At 35.2% G+C, this 19,269-nt stretch overlaps 2 protein-coding genes across 4 annotated transcripts in view; one reads left to right on the top strand and one right to left on the bottom strand.

Moving 5' to 3' along the window:
• Positions 1–19,269, top strand: part of LOC123316357 (guanylate cyclase 32E-like) — an 88,389-nt gene that overhangs the window by 37,411 nt on the left and 31,709 nt on the right. For all 3 annotated transcript variants that reach the window (XM_044902398.1, XM_044902399.1, XM_044902400.1), the window contains exons 2-3: positions 15,233–15,415; positions 16,739–16,856. In XM_044902398.1, the coding sequence (XP_044758333.1) occupies positions 15,233–15,415; positions 16,739–16,856 (301 nt within the window). The remainder of the gene's footprint in view (positions 1–15,232; positions 15,416–16,738; positions 16,857–19,269) is intronic.
• On the bottom strand, positions 6,344–10,573 carry LOC123316359. Its single transcript, XM_044902402.1, has 2 exons — positions 9,591–10,573; positions 6,344–6,997 (listed from the first exon to the last, which is right to left on the bottom strand). Exons 1-2 carry the CDS (start codon positions 10,353–10,355, stop codon positions 6,539–6,541), a joined length of 1,224 nt encoding a protein of 407 aa, XP_044758337.1. The 5' UTR covers positions 10,356–10,573; the 3' UTR covers positions 6,344–6,538.

Here is a 19,269-nt window from a genome sequence, read left to right on the forward strand (position 1 = left end):
AATGGAGGATATAACTGTTACCTCCTTGAGCCAGTAAAACCTGTTACCTTGCGTGTATTGTTTTATATTTTATTTGTTTCTCATTTGTAAAAAGGTTAGATAAATTCCAAAAAAATCTCAATAATTTGTCGCAAATGCCGTAAGCTATGGAAGCGTTGCCATGAACATGTCTGTTTATTTTTCTTTACATTTGTTTTGGCGAAAGCGGAAATGAATGTACCAAAAAAAATTATTGAGGCAGCCAGCAGTGTAGCTTCAAGTTTATTACCTGCAAAATCAGCTTCAAAAAGTGGCAAAACAAAAATAGTGTGATTGGGTAACTGAAGATGTTTTGTTGGTCTACTTGAATCAACTATCAGCTAGATTCAGCCCTAATACTTTATGGGCAAAATGGTCTATGCTGAAAAGCTGCTTGGAAATGAAAGAAAATGCCCCTGTTCGCAGGTTTGTTTTCCTTAAAAAATTTATTGAAAAATATGACGTTTAGTCATATTTGCAGATTTCAAAAGGTTCTGAAACGAAAAAATGAGCGTTATACGCCAAAAAAAAGGCCAAGGTATTAAGTAAAGAAGAGGCTGAACAATTTCTTTTACATGCTCCTGATGACCAGGAGCTGGCGAAAATTGTAACAATATTTGGGATTTTTGGATGTTGTCGATGTGACGAAATTCTCTCCTTAAACATGAATGATGTAGAAGATATGGGAAAATACGTTATTGTGACATTGCGCAAACAAGAAATTTAACAACAAGAAGATTCACCATAACCGATGATGGCTGCAGCTTCAAGCCCTGCATGTTATACAGAAAATATGTAAATCTTCGGCCTCCTGGAACAGAAAGCCTAAGATTTTTTTTGACATACCGACATGGAAAGTGCATTTCCCTTAATGCTGGCCAGCATACTATTGGTGATGTCCCAAAGCAAATAGCGAAATATTTAGGTTTAAAAGACCCAGAGTTATACACCGGCCACTCTTTTCGCAGAAATGAAGCCACTATTGTTGCGGATTCGGGTGGAGATATTTTAGCACTGAAGCGTGCAGGAGGGTGGAAGAGCACCGAAATTGCGATGAGTTATGTTGATGATTTGGTCAACAAAAAAATCGAAATGTCTAGCAAATTATTTGGTAGTAAGGAGAGTACAAATGTTCTGCAGTCCTCGAGTTCAGCAGTTTCTGAGTCAACAGATGGTTCATCATCATCAGTATCAACTCTTTCATCATAAAAAATCTGTGTTACTGGAAATAACAATTGTACCATGATTTTCAACATATATGACGATAAAACAAAATTTTCTAATGTAAATAATACTGATATCGATTGAAATTTATTTTGGGAGGATTTTGCATCTCTTCATAAACTTTTTAGGGTTTTCACTCCCAATCTCTGAAACAAAATCAATTAAAAATGAAATCAACGATTTGCTCCTGCGTAAATTCTTGCACTAATTTGTCAGGAGCAAATTAACTAGAAAAAATTGTTGCCTGACAATGAACTCAAAATAAATAACGTTGAAAATCTTCTGAATTGTCGCTTTTTGTCTGACATTAATTGTCAACACACAGAAACAGAGACTGCACAGAAACGTTGATTCATTTAATTTTGAAATTACCGGATGACAGTTCCTTTTTTAGCAAATTGATCCAAATACGATCCACTCCTACCGAACAATTTGCCAAATTATTATCTTGATCTAATAGAATACACGTAGACTCTTTAATTTTTCGTTTAAAATGGTCTGGTTCTGTCATTAAAATTTTAGTGTTGTCCCAATCCATCATGTGGTCTCCCGTATTAAAACAAATGTGATCTGCGATTTGTGATCGATTAATTTCTCTATTTTTAATATTATTTTTATGTTCGCGTTTTCTTATTTCTAGAGGTCTGGACGTTTCACCTGTATAAGTTTTACCACAAATACAGGGTATGTTGTAAATACAATTTTTTGATTTTTGTTTTTCGTTCAAAGGTTTAGTTTTTGTTAATATAGATCTTAAATCATTTTGCGTTTTAAAAACAGTTCGTATGTTGAACTTCGAACCGATTCTTCTTATTTTTTCTGAAAGTCCATTAACATAAGGAATTACATTCAACAAATTTGGTTGTTCTTGACGGTTTGTTGGTTGTTCCTGATCATTATTACGATTTTGGTTAGTCATTTTTCCCTCTAAATTTAATATTGTTTTTTCAATAAAATTTTTTGGGTATTGATTATCCCTAAGAAAATGTTTAATGAAGTCAACTTCATTATTTGTAATTTCGGGTGTAGATGAAATTAAATTAGCTCTATCATAAAGTGTTTTAATGATACCTCTTTTGACACTTACTTGGTGATTGGAATAAAAATAATACTACTAACTTTTAAAAATTTTGCAAGTTAACTGTCAGTTTTACAAGTTAGTGACTTGATAAAATAAACTTTCTTGATTAATATTGTATTTTTGGAAACTGACGCTTACAAATGAGAAACAAATAAAATCCATTGCCAATTCGCATACTAACGAAAAAGTTGTGATATAAAGCGCGTTTCACAAATAATATTACAGGTTTTCAGTGTAGATGAAGGACATCTTGTTTGGATCTTATATGAAGACGAACAAACAATCAAAAAAATAATCACAGGGACATTAAATTTTGTAGCTTAGTGTGGCTTGAATACCATTGAATTATATTACATTAAGTATAATAAATAAGTAGCCTTTTTTTGCTTTATTTTTCCTAAGCTCCTGCCAAATTAAGAAAAAATAACTCACCCTATATTTAAATAAATAGTTATTACACCATGCATCCCCATGGCTGATTATAAGCATATCCCTTTCTGGAAGATCTCTTCTGTAAACGTAGTCATCTATACGCCCCTCAAATTTCTTATAGACATCAACTAAATCGTGTCTTCCTTTTTCTGCCAGCAGTTTTAGCACTTCCGAAAATTCTCTGCTGAAATGAGCGGTAAGACCAAAGGTTTCATTGGTTCTCAATCTACTGTCCCGCCATCCTCCAACGCATCTCGAAAATTCATCTGGATGTTGATCCTTGAATGCCATGGTGATACCATGCCAAATACCATATTTTTCTAACAGAAGTTTGATATGTTCCTTTCCCATCATTTTTTTCTTGCCCCACATGTGAAAATCTTGCATCTTGAGATTTTCCATAACGATGCTTTCCTTAAAATTGAACAATACCTTCGGTATGAACGAGTGTATTACTGAGAGTCCTTTTGTTTTAGTGAATTCTTCCAATATGGGTAAAACTTTAGTGTACAGGGAAATTTCCCGATCATAAACGGTTTCAGCACCGATGATTTTCCTGACGTACTCTCCTGTTTTCGAGGTTTTCAAAACTAGGTGTTCTTTTTTATTGTCGTGTACGATGTTGAAGTAAATTATATCACCAATGAAGCCATCAGTTTTGGCTGTTCCCCCTTCGATTTCAACTTTGTAGTCCTCGATATTTTTCGATTTCATCATATGCTTCACTACACTATAAAACACGGCTTCTAAACTCATATCGGTCATGTTATAATATGCACTAGGAAGTGTACGTGAAATGGACGTTAATATCAAAAGAATAGTTCTTTATACCCACACGTTGCATTACTTATTAAACAATTGTGATGATTACTCGGCTTGATATCTGAATAATTTTAATCCCGAGCTCAATTGCTTGCTTTCTGATTCGACCCAAGAAATTTAATCAGCTTCCGTGTATCATAAATTGCCCCATATATATCTAAATTGTGAAAACATTTAGACCTTCAATTGTAAAAGGTATATTGGACTCAATGGGTCACAGATCATCTGCCCCTCTGTCAATTTACTATTACTATTTTTTCAATATATAAGAAATATCGACCTTTTAGTTTATATATAGTTTAGTTTAGATAATAAACTTAGAAATTTCTAACGAGTTTCATCATTGCTATACAATACTGAGGAAAGGTATACAGGGTGATATTTTAACAGTAGATGCTTGAGGTCAAAAGAAACACTCTTTTCTATACCATCTTTTCCGATTCTGCCCTGATAAAAAGATATAGCCGTTTTAAATTTTCATAATGAGCTGTGCCATTCCTGGAAAAAAATATGTACTTTCAGAATAACTATACTGCATTCATATTTATTTTAGCAGTCGGTTGGCCATGAATTAATTTTCTCAAGTTTTTGTAACTAGAACGGAGTAAGGTTGGCACTCATGAAATGTCGTTAATGTCATAACGCCGTTGCCACAACTTATATCAATTAATATTACAAAAATGCCCAAAGTGATTGAAAAAAGAGACAGGGTTTCAGGAAGTGCTATTTAGAATTCAGGTCCGCTCAGTTATACCCTGATATTCAAAAATCCATAATACGTCAGACGGTAGCGAACATATTCAATGTAAGAGAATTTATATGATGTTTCATCTGAATCTAAACGACTTGTATTTCAGGTGAATATTTCCACAATCAGAAAGATTGTGAATGAAGAGGATGACAAAGAATTTCCTTCTATTGGGAGACCCAAAAAAGTGGTGGCATTTGAGAATTTTATGTTTGAGTGAATTAATGCGAAAAGTTTACTGCAGGATTTTCGATGAATATCATCGTAGAATAAGTTCCCGAAAATTGATTTTTCTATTTTTTATTTGACTTGTCCTATACATTGTAAATGTCTTAAGGTACCAATAAATACCTAATTATTATTATTATATGAATGCATTAAAATGAACAGCGACAAATACGCGCCAGTTGTCCTATTGTTTATTCATGTGAAATTTTTGTTCAAAGGTGAAGTTAATCGTGATTGAAACTTCCTTTAATTCCTTTTACTTATATTGATGCAAGATGATTTTTGTTGAAGAATTTAACATTCTTGTAATTATCTGTTAATTCTTTCGGGAGATACCCATTCCCAACCACTGCAACATATGCATGTCATCTTCGGGTTAATATTTTTGAAATCTACTACTGATGTAACGTATTCAAACTTTAGCCAAAGAAGATAACGAACATCAACTCTCCTCAAGTTAGTGTATATTATATTATGATATTATACTGATCTCTTGTATTTTCCATGCAAATAACTGGATTTGGTATGCCTTAAATCAGTTTGTATAAACTTCAATTATATTCGTCACATATTTTCCGAAGGGATTCGACATTGTGATAAAATACGTAATAACAGAAACTTTTACGTAGAACGGGCAACATAGCGTTGATTTAAAACCCAAAAATATTTTGACAAGCGTCATAACCCAACATTTTCGTACTATACAGAGTGAAATGTGTCAAATTTCCATGGCCAACCGTCTGCTAAAATAAAAATGGATAGAGTATAGCTGAATCTGTGACACTAAATTTCTGTGGATCTTTTAGACAGAGTCCACAGATATTTTTCATTTTTGCAAATCAAATTACTCGAAAACGGCTCATTATACGAGAAAATATGAAGAATAATTTTATTTTACAAAACCTTCAATGTTCATTGCATAGCGTCCAACTCAGATTCAAGAGTTGTTTTTTTGAATTTTTGGTATTTTTATGGTACGTAATGTTATAATGAGAAAACTAGAAAACGTGGGTGATCTTGTTTTCGAAAAAAATTAATCGAATAAATGAAAAACTATATTCCGAAATTAATTTCATTCGATAAAACCGTTTGTGAGATAATATTACTAAAAATAATATTTTTTATGGTTTTTCAACAGCCTGTATCTTTCAAACCGAGCTGATTCGGGAAAAATGTTGAGGAAAAAAGTGTTTCTTTTGACCTCAAGAATCTATTGTCAAAATATTTGTACGAATCAAAGACTCAACCTGTATATTATTATTGACTTCAGGACTACTGGAGTGAATTCTACCAAAGAGGAACTCCTCTTTGATTCTACACTGGGCCTGTTCCGATATTGCTGGTTTTACTGGCCCGCAATCGAATAACAATAGAACTCGAACGACTGGGCCAATAGGAATCGTCTCTGAAATACTGACAGTACTGTTCAGGAATATCGGAACAGACGGACTGTCTTTAAATCGTCCACGTTTCGATACTTTTGGGATCTTGTTCAGGTCTGCACAAGTATTCATTTAGTTAAGATAATACATTCGAGAACAAAACATCGGCGAAGAGTAACTTATTGGCTGAAAAAGGCGCTGATCTCACAACAATTAAACGACAAGGCGGTAAAGAAGCTCAGCTGCAGCAGAAATATATCGAGAATTGTATAATCTTATAAGCTTGATAAAGCAAAAAAGTTCCCCTATAAATAATAGTTCCTTACAAGACGGGACATCCACTCATATAAGAGATTCTATAAAAACTTAGAAAAGTACCATGCTTTCTGAAAAGCAACAACAATAATATCTAGTTAGGATTATAGTTTATTAATATAATAAAAGTTAATGTTAGTATGGATAATGAATAAAAAAATTTGATTGATTCAGGATTGTATTTTACATCATCCCACCAGTGTAACGAAGTAACTTCATTATTATACGGCTTCATTTTAGGTCATTGTGTATGTATGTATTAATTAATCTAGTTCTTTTCAAATTGATTTATTTATTGGAACACTGTTTCAAAATTTCTCCATAATGAATGAACACTTCCAGTATTCTTTCCCAGAATAGTTCCATGTTTTTTAATCCAAAAGCAAAAGCACCATCCAAGTCTTTTCCATTTTCAGCCATCTCGCCCAAATCTGGTGCTTCGTCTAGTTGACATTGTGCAACTCTTGTATATATAAAACTATGCAACACACTGAAGAACGCATATTGTCCCAAATGCCTTTTCAGGATATCCATCGGGAAAAGTTTATCCGGATCACTTCCTAACGATCTCAAAGTTTCTGATAATTTGTCGTGGTATACACTTAGTAAATTTTGGAAGTTTTCGAAACATTCCCTGTCTCCCATATTATATAGGACACTGCTGATCTCTGTGGCTGGGGATTCTGGTCTGGATAGTTGGAAATCTAAGAAATATACTTGATTTGGCTGGGATTGCTTTTCGCCATCCTGAAACAAAAATATATTCAATTCTTAAGGAGCTCCTTCTGCGGGTTGTTACACCCTCATTCGAGGGTATTGATATGAGTTCTAGTGGGCTATTATTTAAAGTTATAACTGGTTGACACTTTTGGTTAACCTGGATGATGAAATAATCTTGAATTTGACGAACTCATCTAGTTAAATTACTAGAAAACGGTTAATATGTGGTTGATGTATCCCGAGTCACTTTTTTAAGAAAAACTTTCAAAGGTATTAGCAAAAAACCCTGTTGGTATCTTCGAACAATAACATGATGATTGAAGATACCAACAAGGGTTTTTTGCTAATATTTTCGAAAGCTTCTCTTAAACCAATAACAAAACGATTAAGATTTGAAGAAAAAAAACGAGGGGTTTACATTTCATTGAATTTGTTAAAAATTTTCCCAACACGTCTTGGTCTATTTCTTCTTGAGGGATACAATTCCAAGCTACCTGTACTTCATACCTCAGAGTCCGTGGGGGCAAGGGTAAATTTCCAAGATGGCGAGATCTGGGCGGCCATGGCGATCGCTTCAAAAATGTTTAAACTAACTCTGGCAACATGAGGTTGAGCATTATCTTGCTGAAATATTGGATTCTCAAGCCGGTTAAGGTAAGGGAGAACATATGGCTCCACTATTTCTTGAAGGTAACGCAGCGTTGTCATGTTACCTCGAATAAAGTCTAAAGCTGTGCAATAGCACCTCATACCATAACGCCTACTATCCGGTGTACTATCACGGTGTGCTCAACATCAAAATGAGGTTCACGTCTTTCTCCTCGACGTCGTCTAACCCTTCTTCGGCCATCATGTGCACCCAACGAGAGTCGAGATTCATCAGAAAAGACGACCTGATGCCATTCCATATTCCAATGTTGTCGTTCTCTGCACTACTGTATTCGTTGCAGTCGATGCTCAACCGTAAGAGGTAACACAAGATGGGGTCGATAATACTGCAGTCTAAAAGACCTTATACCTACGGCGGTACACCGTTCGAACAGTTACAGAATGACCTTGTTCTGCTTACCATTCATCAGCCAAAGATCGAGTTGTCGCAAATCAATCTGTAATGGCCATAAGTCTTAGAAGCCGATCTCGAACTTCATTTGTGCCCCTTCCATGTCCGTTGCCAACTCTTCTTCGATTTAGGGTATTATCAAACCACGCTTGACAACATCTCAATAACCAATAAACCAATAATTCGACCTCTTTCAAATTCACTCAGCTGGCGATAAATTCCGCGTACACGTGCTCTAGGAATTTCAACAACAACTAAACATCGACATTGGATCTCCTCGAACATTTGGTTTGTTGTAAAATTTAAAAATTTGCAAAAAACGACTTCAATATTTAAGTAACAAAAAATGTTTATTTTAAAAAAACTTCACGATTTTTTTCCAAATTTTAATCATTTACTCCTTGCTATACTATCTTTGTTTTAGCAAAACAAATTTAAAATTTAAACAGCTCCTTCTGAGTGTTGCAGTTTCTTTGTTATCGATTTCTTTGTTAATATATTTGAATGTACAGGGTGGGTACTCGCTGATTTATGGCGATGACGCCCCAAAATTCCATTTAAAATGGAGTGCCTCCGTGTTGTGTGGTTTCTTTTCCTCTTTACTTCACTTCACAGACAAATGCATAGGGGCGTAGCCGCGGGGCGTACCGCGGTATCAGCGGTATCACTGATACGGGGCCCCAAGGCTTTAGGGGCCCCCGAATGTCATGTAAGCAAAAACTTCCTAAAAATGTTTACCAAAACCTCTCACAGGTTTTAGGATAGCATTTTTGAGAATAACTGTTAAGACAACCATTCATTTCAAAATCCCTTTCATTACACCGAATCGATCATTCAGATAGATACGAATACTTAAAATCTGAAATTCAGAAAATTCGTGCCATCAAAGAACTTTTAGAATTAGTCTTGATAAAATTCAATAGCCTTGCATCCAGTTTTCCGGAAGTTATTACTGCATGCCTTTCATTTTTGACCCTTCCGGTTACAACTGCAACCGCTGAAAGGAGTTTTTCAAAATTAAAAGTCATAAAAAATTATCTGAGGACTTGTATGGGACAGGAACGGCTGTCAGACATGTCGTTATTGTGAATAGAGGGGGATAGGGGGAACAACTTGAAAATCAGCTATGGCTGATTTAATAGATAGATTTGCTGGAATAAAGACTAGAAAAGTGTATCTTTAATTTTTTGTATTGTTTGTTTATCATTTTATGTTGTTTGTATATTATTTGTTTGTATATTATTTTATATTGTTTGTATGTTATTTGTTTGTATATTATTTCGCTCCAAGCACCAAGTATGTGTTAGAACTTTCAATTATAAGTACATATAATCATTTCGATATTTATCGAACATTTTTTGCTACTTTTATTTTTACTTCACTCTTCCTTAGGGCCCCTCAACACATTTTGATACAGGGCCCCTCTAAGGCAAGCTACGACATTGATTTGCATGCCAATGTTCGATTTTTATTCTGAGTTTGAGTAAAGTGAAGTTATCACCATTTGGTGAAATAAGCCCTGAGTATTCTTCCTATCAAAGAAATTATGTTTCTGCTCACCTTATATTTGAACAAGAAGTTATTACACCATGCATCCCCATGGCTGATTATAAGCATGTCCCTTTCTGGAAGATCTCTTCTATAAACGTAGTCATCTATACGCCCCTCAAATTTCTTATAGACATCAACTAAATCGTGTCTTCCTTTTTCTGCCAGCAGTTTCAGCACTTCTGAAAATTCTCTGCTGAAATGAGTGGTGAGGCCAAAGGCTTTATTTAAACTGAATCTACTGTCAATCCAACCTTGTACACAACTTGAAAATTCATCTGGCTGTTGATCCTTGAAAGCCATGGTGATACCGTGCCACACACCATAATTCTCGAAGAGAAGTTTTATATGTGCCATTCCCATCATTTTGTTTTTGTTCCACATGTGGAAACCTCGCATCTTAAGGTTTTCCATAACCAGGCTTTCCTTAAAATTGAACAATACCTTTGGTATGAAGGATGGTATGACTGAGAGACCTTTTCTCCTGGTGAATTGTTCCAATGCTGGTAAAACTTTAGTGTACATGCAAATTTCTCGGTCATAGGCGGTGTCAGCATCGATACGTTTCCTGATAGTTTCTCCCGTTTTTGCTGTTTTCAGGACCAGGTGCTCTTTTTCAGATTCATGTTGAATGTTGAAGAAAATCACATCACCAATGAATCCGTCCGATTTCGCAGTGCCACCGTCGATTTCAAATTTGTAATTTTCGATATCTTTCGACTTCATCATACGCTCTACTACACTTTGAAACACAACTGATGTATCCATATTGGTCATGATGGCACGAGCTACTTGAATTCGAATAAGTAATGGACGAATATATGAAAAAAATCTTTTAGTTCCTATTTATATAATGATTTATCACACTATTGTCGTGATTATTCTTTGTATATGTCAAATATTTTAATCGCGAACTTAATTCACTCCAATATCAGGAATGATAAATATCAACTGCTACATATCACTAGAGTTATTAAATATTCGTTGCTAATACGTCTGCAAATAGTTTGTGGAAGCAGTAAAATCTTGATTTGATAGAGTTTCGAAACGCAAATTCCAATAAAAGTGCATTTCAATGGTTTATAACGTTATTAAGATATCTTCAGTTCAATAAGGTTTAGACTATTCGAATTGGTTTGTTTTACTCGTTTATTTTTCGAAGAAAGGAATGTTTATCCACGTGGTCAATTAAAAAATACGATGTCGTAAATCAGCTGATAGGAAACGAATTTACCATTACATTCTTTTTCACATACACAAAGATCTGTTTTCTTTCATTTCAGCTCATGTAGAATAAAGATATGGTAAATCAGATTCAAATATCGCATTTTATCCGCATCAATCTTATGTAATATTTCTTCATTACCTACTAAGCTCCGAATATATATTAATCCGAAGTATCTTGCACAAATTAGGATAAATTAAGTAATTCATTTATTTTATTTTCATTAGATGTAGGTAAATGAATAACAATGAATAGATTTATTTTTAGATGAAGGTCCTCATTGCAAATTATGATGAAATCTTTGATCGAATGACGTGGATGATTTTTTTTATACGAAGTGAGCCGTTGAATGCTTATATTATCTGATCAGAGTTAAATATTATTATAATATTACTAGTGTAAATAAGTTCGTGCGGTTTTGATAATAGAAGTCGCTACTTGTTTGTTATTCCATTGTTCCTTCTGGCAATACTGTACTTTTGTACTGTCATCCTTAGGCATTCTTTTTCAGTATCTCCAGGGCCATCTTAACGGAAAGGCAAATGACTAAATGAGCCACGTGTTTTGGGACCATGGCTTTTGTAAACACAGGACATCCAATGGATATCCATAAGAGGTCCATAATTGGTACACATGGACATGGACATCCTTTGTACATCGGTACATGGACGTACTATAGATATACAATAATGGACATCCATTGTACATCCATTCATGGACGTACTGTACATATCCAATTATGGACATCCATTGTACACTCATTCATGGACGTACCTACTAGGGATATAATGATTTCTTAATTATCATCAAAATCAAAGCTTATCTGCTTCGGTCATTTAATGATTTGCTGATTTTTATAAAAATCATATGTGTGTTGAACGAACAGAAAATACTCAATTTCGAGAATATTTCGTATTCTTGTGTATGTCCTGAAGTATGTATATATTGTTGTCTTCATCTATCACGCGGAATCGATATTTCCATATAGTCTAAATATCATTATATTTTTTATTATGTTATTGGGTATCAAACCCTCATACTCAATGATAATAAATATGGATATATCTAACCTGAATAGCTTTGGTAAATCTGTGGTTGGCATAACCGTCGGTCGGCGAAGCAGGGATTTGACAGTATGTCAATTGTCATTCATTATTGTTGAAGAGTGACAAAGAGTAACGTATTAAGTTTTATTTATTCATCAAAGCGCAAGAATTTCAAGTTTAGTGAGTTGTTTTAAAAGAGTGGCTTGGAAGAGCCAAGGAGAGGAGTAAACACGAGAAGAAAAAAATGACCTTTTAGAATATAATTTTGTTAACGAACAGTGTTTTATTTTAGTTTTAGTTTTCAATTTTATATACTTGGTTTGCATTATATATTTTTTTCATATAAATCGATTTTTATTTCATAAATGGGTTCATTCCATGTGTCTATATGGTAATTGGACATTCTGTTAAGATCTGGACGAACATTGGATATTTCGTGAACGTTTCCTGGACAGCTGATGAAGATTAACTGAACCTTTTAATTGATATAAACTGAGCTAGTTATGGACGTCATATCGACATCCAATGAAGTATAGGTATATGGTTTATTCAACTGATTCAGCGTCGATATGAGGGTCATAACTAGCCCAGTTTTCATCTAAAAAGGTCCAGTTAATATCCATCAGTTGTCCAGGCAACGTCCATCGAATGTCCATTGTTTTTCCGTTTTGGTACAATTCATGTCCAAAATGCGTTCATTTTGGACCAAATATGGACATCCATTGGACATCCAAATTGGTGACAACGGATATCTATGGGATATCCAATGGACGTCCTTTGTCCGTCAAAGGACGTCCAACGGATGTCCATCGGATGTCCTGGTGTTTATTGGGGGGAGGCATTGCGCTAGTCACAAGGTGGTGTTTTTGGATGCTGAATATTCATAATTTCCATAGATTATGGCTGGTGAAAAGTCAGCAATATTTAATTGAGCACAGAAATATTTCAGTTTTATTTATCACTTTTTTCGATGACTCCTTGGCCCACCCGAATCCCTCAACCCATCCGTCGGTGACGTTTCGTACGTACACGAGAACGTATGACAATATCCAAGCTCGGTATTCATCAGCAAAAGAGCGGAAGGGCGCAAGTTTCTTAATCCTAATTATTGCTTACTTATTGGTTATATTTACGCTGATCACGGTTTGCCTATTCTTCATTCAATTTGTTCAAGTTGTAATACAATTAGAATCTATCAAGAATAATGTTCAGAAAGCAAAGGAGGGGTAATGAAAATCGTGAGAGACAAAGAGAAAAACTAAGTTCTAGGGAGTTGATTATTGCAAAAATTCCCAAATTAACGGACATTTATGAAAATAATGAAAAATGTGCAACCGATGTTTGTACTACTGATATAAACCAAAACTGAAGCTATACGAATATTTTTGAGCACACAAACATCCAACTGTGCAGGAGAGAGATCATTTTCAAAATTGAAATTGGTGAAAAATTATTAGCGCTCGACCAAAGGTAAAGAGAGACTGAATTCGTTGGTACTCTTATCTATAGAAAATGAAATTGCAAGAAGTATTGATTTCGAGGAGGTAATAAATAAGTTAGCTGAACTCAAATCAAGAAAATTATCTTACTCAGTATCTTTTTTTTCAAAAATAGTTATTTAATTTTCTACTGGTATGAACTTACGTTACAAAAATATTCATCTTTCATTAGAATGATCGTTATTTTATTTTTGTTGAATATTTAGATTGTTAGTGAGTTTCAAGAATAAAAATATATATTTTTCCTATCTATTTATTCAAATAAATATAAAAGAGAATTGGAGCACTAAACAATCTGATGCCTTGGGGCGCCGACTCTCTTAACATAGCATTAATTATCTCCCATTTTGCTGAGGTATGAACAACCTAGTTGCTGTGTGTTCTGGGTTGTCAAATGTTCAGATTTGTGCCGAATAATTTATTTTTGCGGTGAGTTTTAAATCAATATGAAGAAAAAGGTTGTTGAAATCATTGTATCTTAGTGGCAGTTTATGGTAACCATGCTCCATCTAGTCTGGCTGAACGAACGTGGTAGAAATGTGCCAGTTTTGACTTGGAAGGCCAAGAATGACCCGGAGCGCCACCAAAGTTTAAGAATAAAGAATTAGAGGAAAGGCTAGCCATCACAAACGCAAGAAGAACTCGTGAAAACACGTGGAGTAACGTTCTAAAATCAATGGGAACGGTCCAAAAGTTGACTGTTGCATCACCAGTCAAAACATACCTACTTGAAAACTCAAATGGGAAGTCCTACACCATCCGCCGTACTGTCCAGACAATGTTTCTTCAAATTAACATATCTTCCGATATGGCAACATGGCCTGGCTGACCAGCACTTCTCACGAAGAAGTCAAAAAATGGATCGATGCATGGATGATAGCCAAAGAGCCTCTTCCCAGGATGGAATCCATCAATTGCCAGTAGAAAAAGTAGTGGATAGTGACGGACTATTATACATACTTTGGAACATTGATGTATAACCGATTTTTCACAATAAGGGTTCACTATTTTATCGTCAATAAATGCGAAACAGAAATAGCAGGTGTCTTTACCTTATGAGCCAAAAGACCTCTAACCATTTGCCCTACGGTACTACAGCATTACCTGTACATTAACATTAGATGTTAGCAGAGAACATTGGCTGTTTGAATCCACGGCTCTCAGGCAGGCTTGGTCCCCCCGTTTTGATATAGATGTGCGACCTTTTAAGACCATCGGGCACAAGTGTAGACAGCTAGCATCTCCTCGCGTAGGATAAATTTCCATGGGGTGGAAAGATGCTTTTTAGGTCTACATATCCTAATGTCTGTCATCATCATCACCAAGCTTATCCCGTCCACTGCTGAACGAAAGACTCCCTTAACACTAGCCATCTTTCACCGTCTTGTGCCGTCGGAATCCAGTTTCCAGCCAGCCAATCTTCTGATATCATCTGTCCACCGACTAGGAGGTCTTCCTCTGCTTCTAAAGACCTCATGTCTTGGTCTTCACTCAGCAAGTCTCTTTATACACCTTCCATCGCTCACTCTAGCCACATGTCCCACCCAGTTTCACTTTCAAGATAGCCCTTACTGCATCTCTTACTCCTGTTCGGTCCTCATGGTTCGGTGTGGTATTTTATTTCTAAGAGTAACTCCAAGCATTGACCTCTCCATTCTACTTAGCATGATATAGACATGTTTTTTGCAGATGTTCTCTTTGGTCAAATTACCCTCCTCTTTAGGCATATTGGCACATTCGTTCTTACTACATGTCTGAGATTATCGAACGCCGACAAGGACAAACCCAATGCCTACAACTCTTCTGATTCTGCTCTATCACTGCATCTTATGGATGTATGTCTAATTGTGCGGAAAAATACTGATTTCACACTTATTTTTTCAGAAATGTAGTGATACAAGGGTCAGCGACAAACGAGTTTTTTACACATTCGCACGAACTTTACCACCATCCAGCAAAGTATCCAAGAGTGTTGTTGCCCTACTCATCGCTTTCGATTGGCACAGATTCGTTGTTGTTTCAGGGGAACATCCGGCTTCAGGAAGTGAAGTGAAGGAAGCCATCGAGGTAAGGGCAGGAATTTTTTTACCTATGTATGTCTGAAAACGAATGCAGCGAGATTATCCGAGATCTGAAAACCTACAATAGTAGATCTGTTCACTGTCGTAGATAGAAAATATTTGTTGAGCTTTCGGTCAGTCGTCCATAAGGATAGCCTGGTGGGATGATGCCGTGATCAAAATCCACGAGGTTCCTTTCCATAAATCTTGATTTTGCTCAATAGTTTGCTTCTACATTAAGCCTGTAACCTTCAGAAGCTTGAGTTTTCGCACTTTTTGCAGACATTTCATGTCTTTGGGTACCATTAGAGCACTAATACGATTCATGGATAAAATGATACGAATTGATTCTCGAGACACAAACGTTTCAAAGACGTGTTTTAATCTCTATTCTATATCTGTTTCAGAAGTTCAAAGTACCCAACTCTTGAAATTAAGTTGGGCGCTATCTAATGAAAATTTGGACGTTTTGTAAAATAGAAGTCTCATGATTTCTCCCGAAATGCGCCGTTTTCGAGTAATTTGATGTTTAAAAATTAAAAAGTTTTTGTGAAATTTTGAAAAATTGGGGCTGAATACAACTCTGTTTAAATGATACACAGGTGTCTAGTGTCACAGATTGAGCTAATTATTATTCTGAAGGTTATTTTGTTTTGCCAGGGGTGCAATAAAAAATAATAAAAACTTAAAATGGCAATATAGTTTTATCAGAGCAGAATCGGAAAAAAATGGTATACGTAAAAAGTGTTTCTTATGAATACAAGAATCTTGTGTTAAAATATTTGTACGAGTCATGTATAGTCCATTCACTTTTATAAAACCAGTCGGCTGGCCTTGGAAGTTCGACACATTCCACACTGTATATTAGGAAATTGTGAGGTTATGACGTTTGTGTTGAGCAGATTTCAATTCAAAATAGCAGTTCCTGATAAATTTTTCTGTTTGTGCAAGCACTTCTGACATTTTGCGTAAACAAATAGATGTTGGTAAATTATGACATTAACGACATTTCATGTTTGCCAACCTTACTCCGTTCTGGTCACAAAAACTTATTAACTATACTCATGAGTATAGTTCATCATCACATGTGATGTTGATAAAAATGTTATTTCAGTCAAAGCCTTGTGTAAAATTTTCACTACTTCCACACACAAAATTTTCTTTCCAATGAGAAATTCATAACTGCATGTTCTTAATTTTCATCCAGCAAAAAAAGCAGAACACGCTATATCATATCGTTCTGGAAAAACCCGTCGTGTTACTAGTTGTGCAATTTGAAATCTTCAAGCAACCAAAGAAGCGGACGAAATAATTTTATTTTCATTTTCAGGAACTCTCCAATTATCATGGTTTGGTTGTTACAGATACCAAGCAGTACACAAATTACATTCCTAGGTACATCGAACAAATGGAAAATATTGTTGCCGACACTTATGAGAGAACAAGAAGTGAGTAAAATGAGAATATTAATCTTATTCATTGCATTTTTGGTGCAGGCATCTATATGTCTGACCCTCTGAAGCTCTTATCCTTGTAATTTACATTTTGCCAATGTTCTTCATTCTTCCTATTGGGTTTTATTAGTAATAAAACACTAATGGCCATATGCACCGTTTCCTTAAACGAGATTAATTCCTCAAACATCTTTTTTTTTCAATAGAGATTCTATGCTTGAAACTCGTTTAGAGCTTAAACTTCGTTTAATCAAACGGTGCATACGGCTATAATTCTCCAATTTTCCCCCGTGAAATATTCGCTGTGGAATTCTGGACGCGAATAGGTAATTTCCTTTCGAATCTTAAGAATCTGATTCAATGAGTGTTTTCGCCCACTATAGGGGAAGGATAGTGTAATGACTATTTGCTGTTCTCCTGACACTATACCAAAGTGAATATCTCAAGTATCCTTTCTTCGTCTGGGCATACGGAATTGCATTGATTATTGTTGGTAGCAATTTACACCTGACAGGATTGTACTCGAACTGCTTGTAAGTAGGTTGAGACGAGGATGATATTTATTGATGCTTGGTAAACATCGTTAATAGATCAAACTTTTTCTTCAGTGCAAATATGTAGAATTGACAATCGGAAACGGGATTGTATGACCTAAATTCGATAGTAGTCATAATACCAGAAAGAAAAGTTTTGAGTGGTGTACCTAGAGGGTGTTTGATAATAAATACCCCATTTCCACTTTATTTTGGGTCACTGTGTAGAAAGAAACGTACCAAAGTTCAATGAGCCAAAATATTTTTTTCAACTTTTCCTACTTGTACAGGCTGTTTCAGAAATTATAGGTGTAGTCCTACTTATTTCAAATAGGTGCCTTGTTCATTATTTGATCCTCTTCTGATATTTTAGCGTGGATCCTTGGTATTTAATCCAAAGAAGTCTGTGTTATATACCTTTTTCGTAGACCTAAACAAAAAATTACATTTCACGTACTGATTTACGATCGAAAAGTCGTTCTTTTTGTCCGCCTACACTTTTTGTCCGCAAACTCTTTCCGTCCGGCTGTTCGTCACTAACGACCGTTTGCAAAAGCCGAAAATTTTCTAGAGAATTTACTTCTGAATTATCTGCATTTACATACATACTTTCGGTGGCATTCACTGTTTAGTTGCACAGAATAATGTCTGCAGTTTTCTCGTCAAAATTCTGTAGATGATTCTTCAGAGAATTTTCGGCTGTTACAAACGTTACAAAATTTGATGACAACATAAGTGCCCGTGACAACAACTGTCATGTGCTCTTGTCAAATTAATTCTTTCCGAAATCTGCTAGATTTGACGAGTTAATTAGGTACGTGGTTTGAATATTGGTGTTCATTAAAATCAAGAATGGTTAGTGATAGCGATATGGATATCAGTGACAATACTGCAGAGCTGAATTTGCAAATACGGTGTCCTAGATACCATAAAGGTATTTGAGGTCGTCAAAAAAATGTAATATGCCTGCTTGCTAGTCTCGGCTGCGACTCGGCTATCAATTTGAAGGCTGGACTATAATAGACAGTTTTCATGCTACATGATTAACAATTTTATTATTACAAGAAAATATTACAATATCATAAATAATGCTCAGTTGTGCAGCTTGTGGTTACTCTCTAGTATAGAAAAACAAAAATTCTAGTGTAACATTTTCACAGTTTTTTTTACTGAATATCTGTTATTTTAGTAGTTATAAGTTTCTAAATTTAATGGCATTTCAAGATGAGCCCATAACAATAACACCTCATGGGCGTAGGTGATGTTAGGCCATAGATCTGATAGTATCTACCATTAAGTCTATGTGTGATTGTCAGTAGTTTTGTTTCGATTCGAATATATTTTAGTTCTAGCTTTGCGGAAGCTGAAAGAAAAGGGCAGGAATGAATATGTTTCTTGAATAATCATGAATTCATTTCTAAAAGAATCTTGGTATTATGTTTCTGTCATTTTTCACACTCAAAGGACAGTTTCGATCGAACATCCAATGTGATAGTGAGACACTTTCCTACTGGTTTCAAAACAATTATAGTCTACCGTCTGAATTATCTAAGAAAGCAATAGATGACGTGTTGATAATAATGTATATTTTGTAGGTAAAAACATTAAATCAAGAAGTCCTAAGTCCCATGATAGGGGATAATTTTTGTTATCGGGCAACCAACCAGTGTTCGGAGGGTTCAGTAGCTAGTAGCTGGGATGATTTCCGCTTTGATTATGAATTTGAACGAGCATGCAAAAGCTTCTGACTAATCACAATCAACTGAAACTAAGTTAGTTTTTCAGAAACTTAAATTCCCTACGCAATTGTGAAAACAGAAATATAAGTCTCCTCTATTCCGATAGCATTGGAATGAGCAATATGGTCCTTCCCC

Source organism: Coccinella septempunctata, chromosome 7 (assembly GCF_907165205.1).
Source record: "Coccinella septempunctata chromosome 7, icCocSept1.1, whole genome shotgun sequence".
Classification (NCBI taxonomy): Eukaryota; Metazoa; Arthropoda; class Insecta; order Coleoptera; family Coccinellidae; genus Coccinella; species Coccinella septempunctata.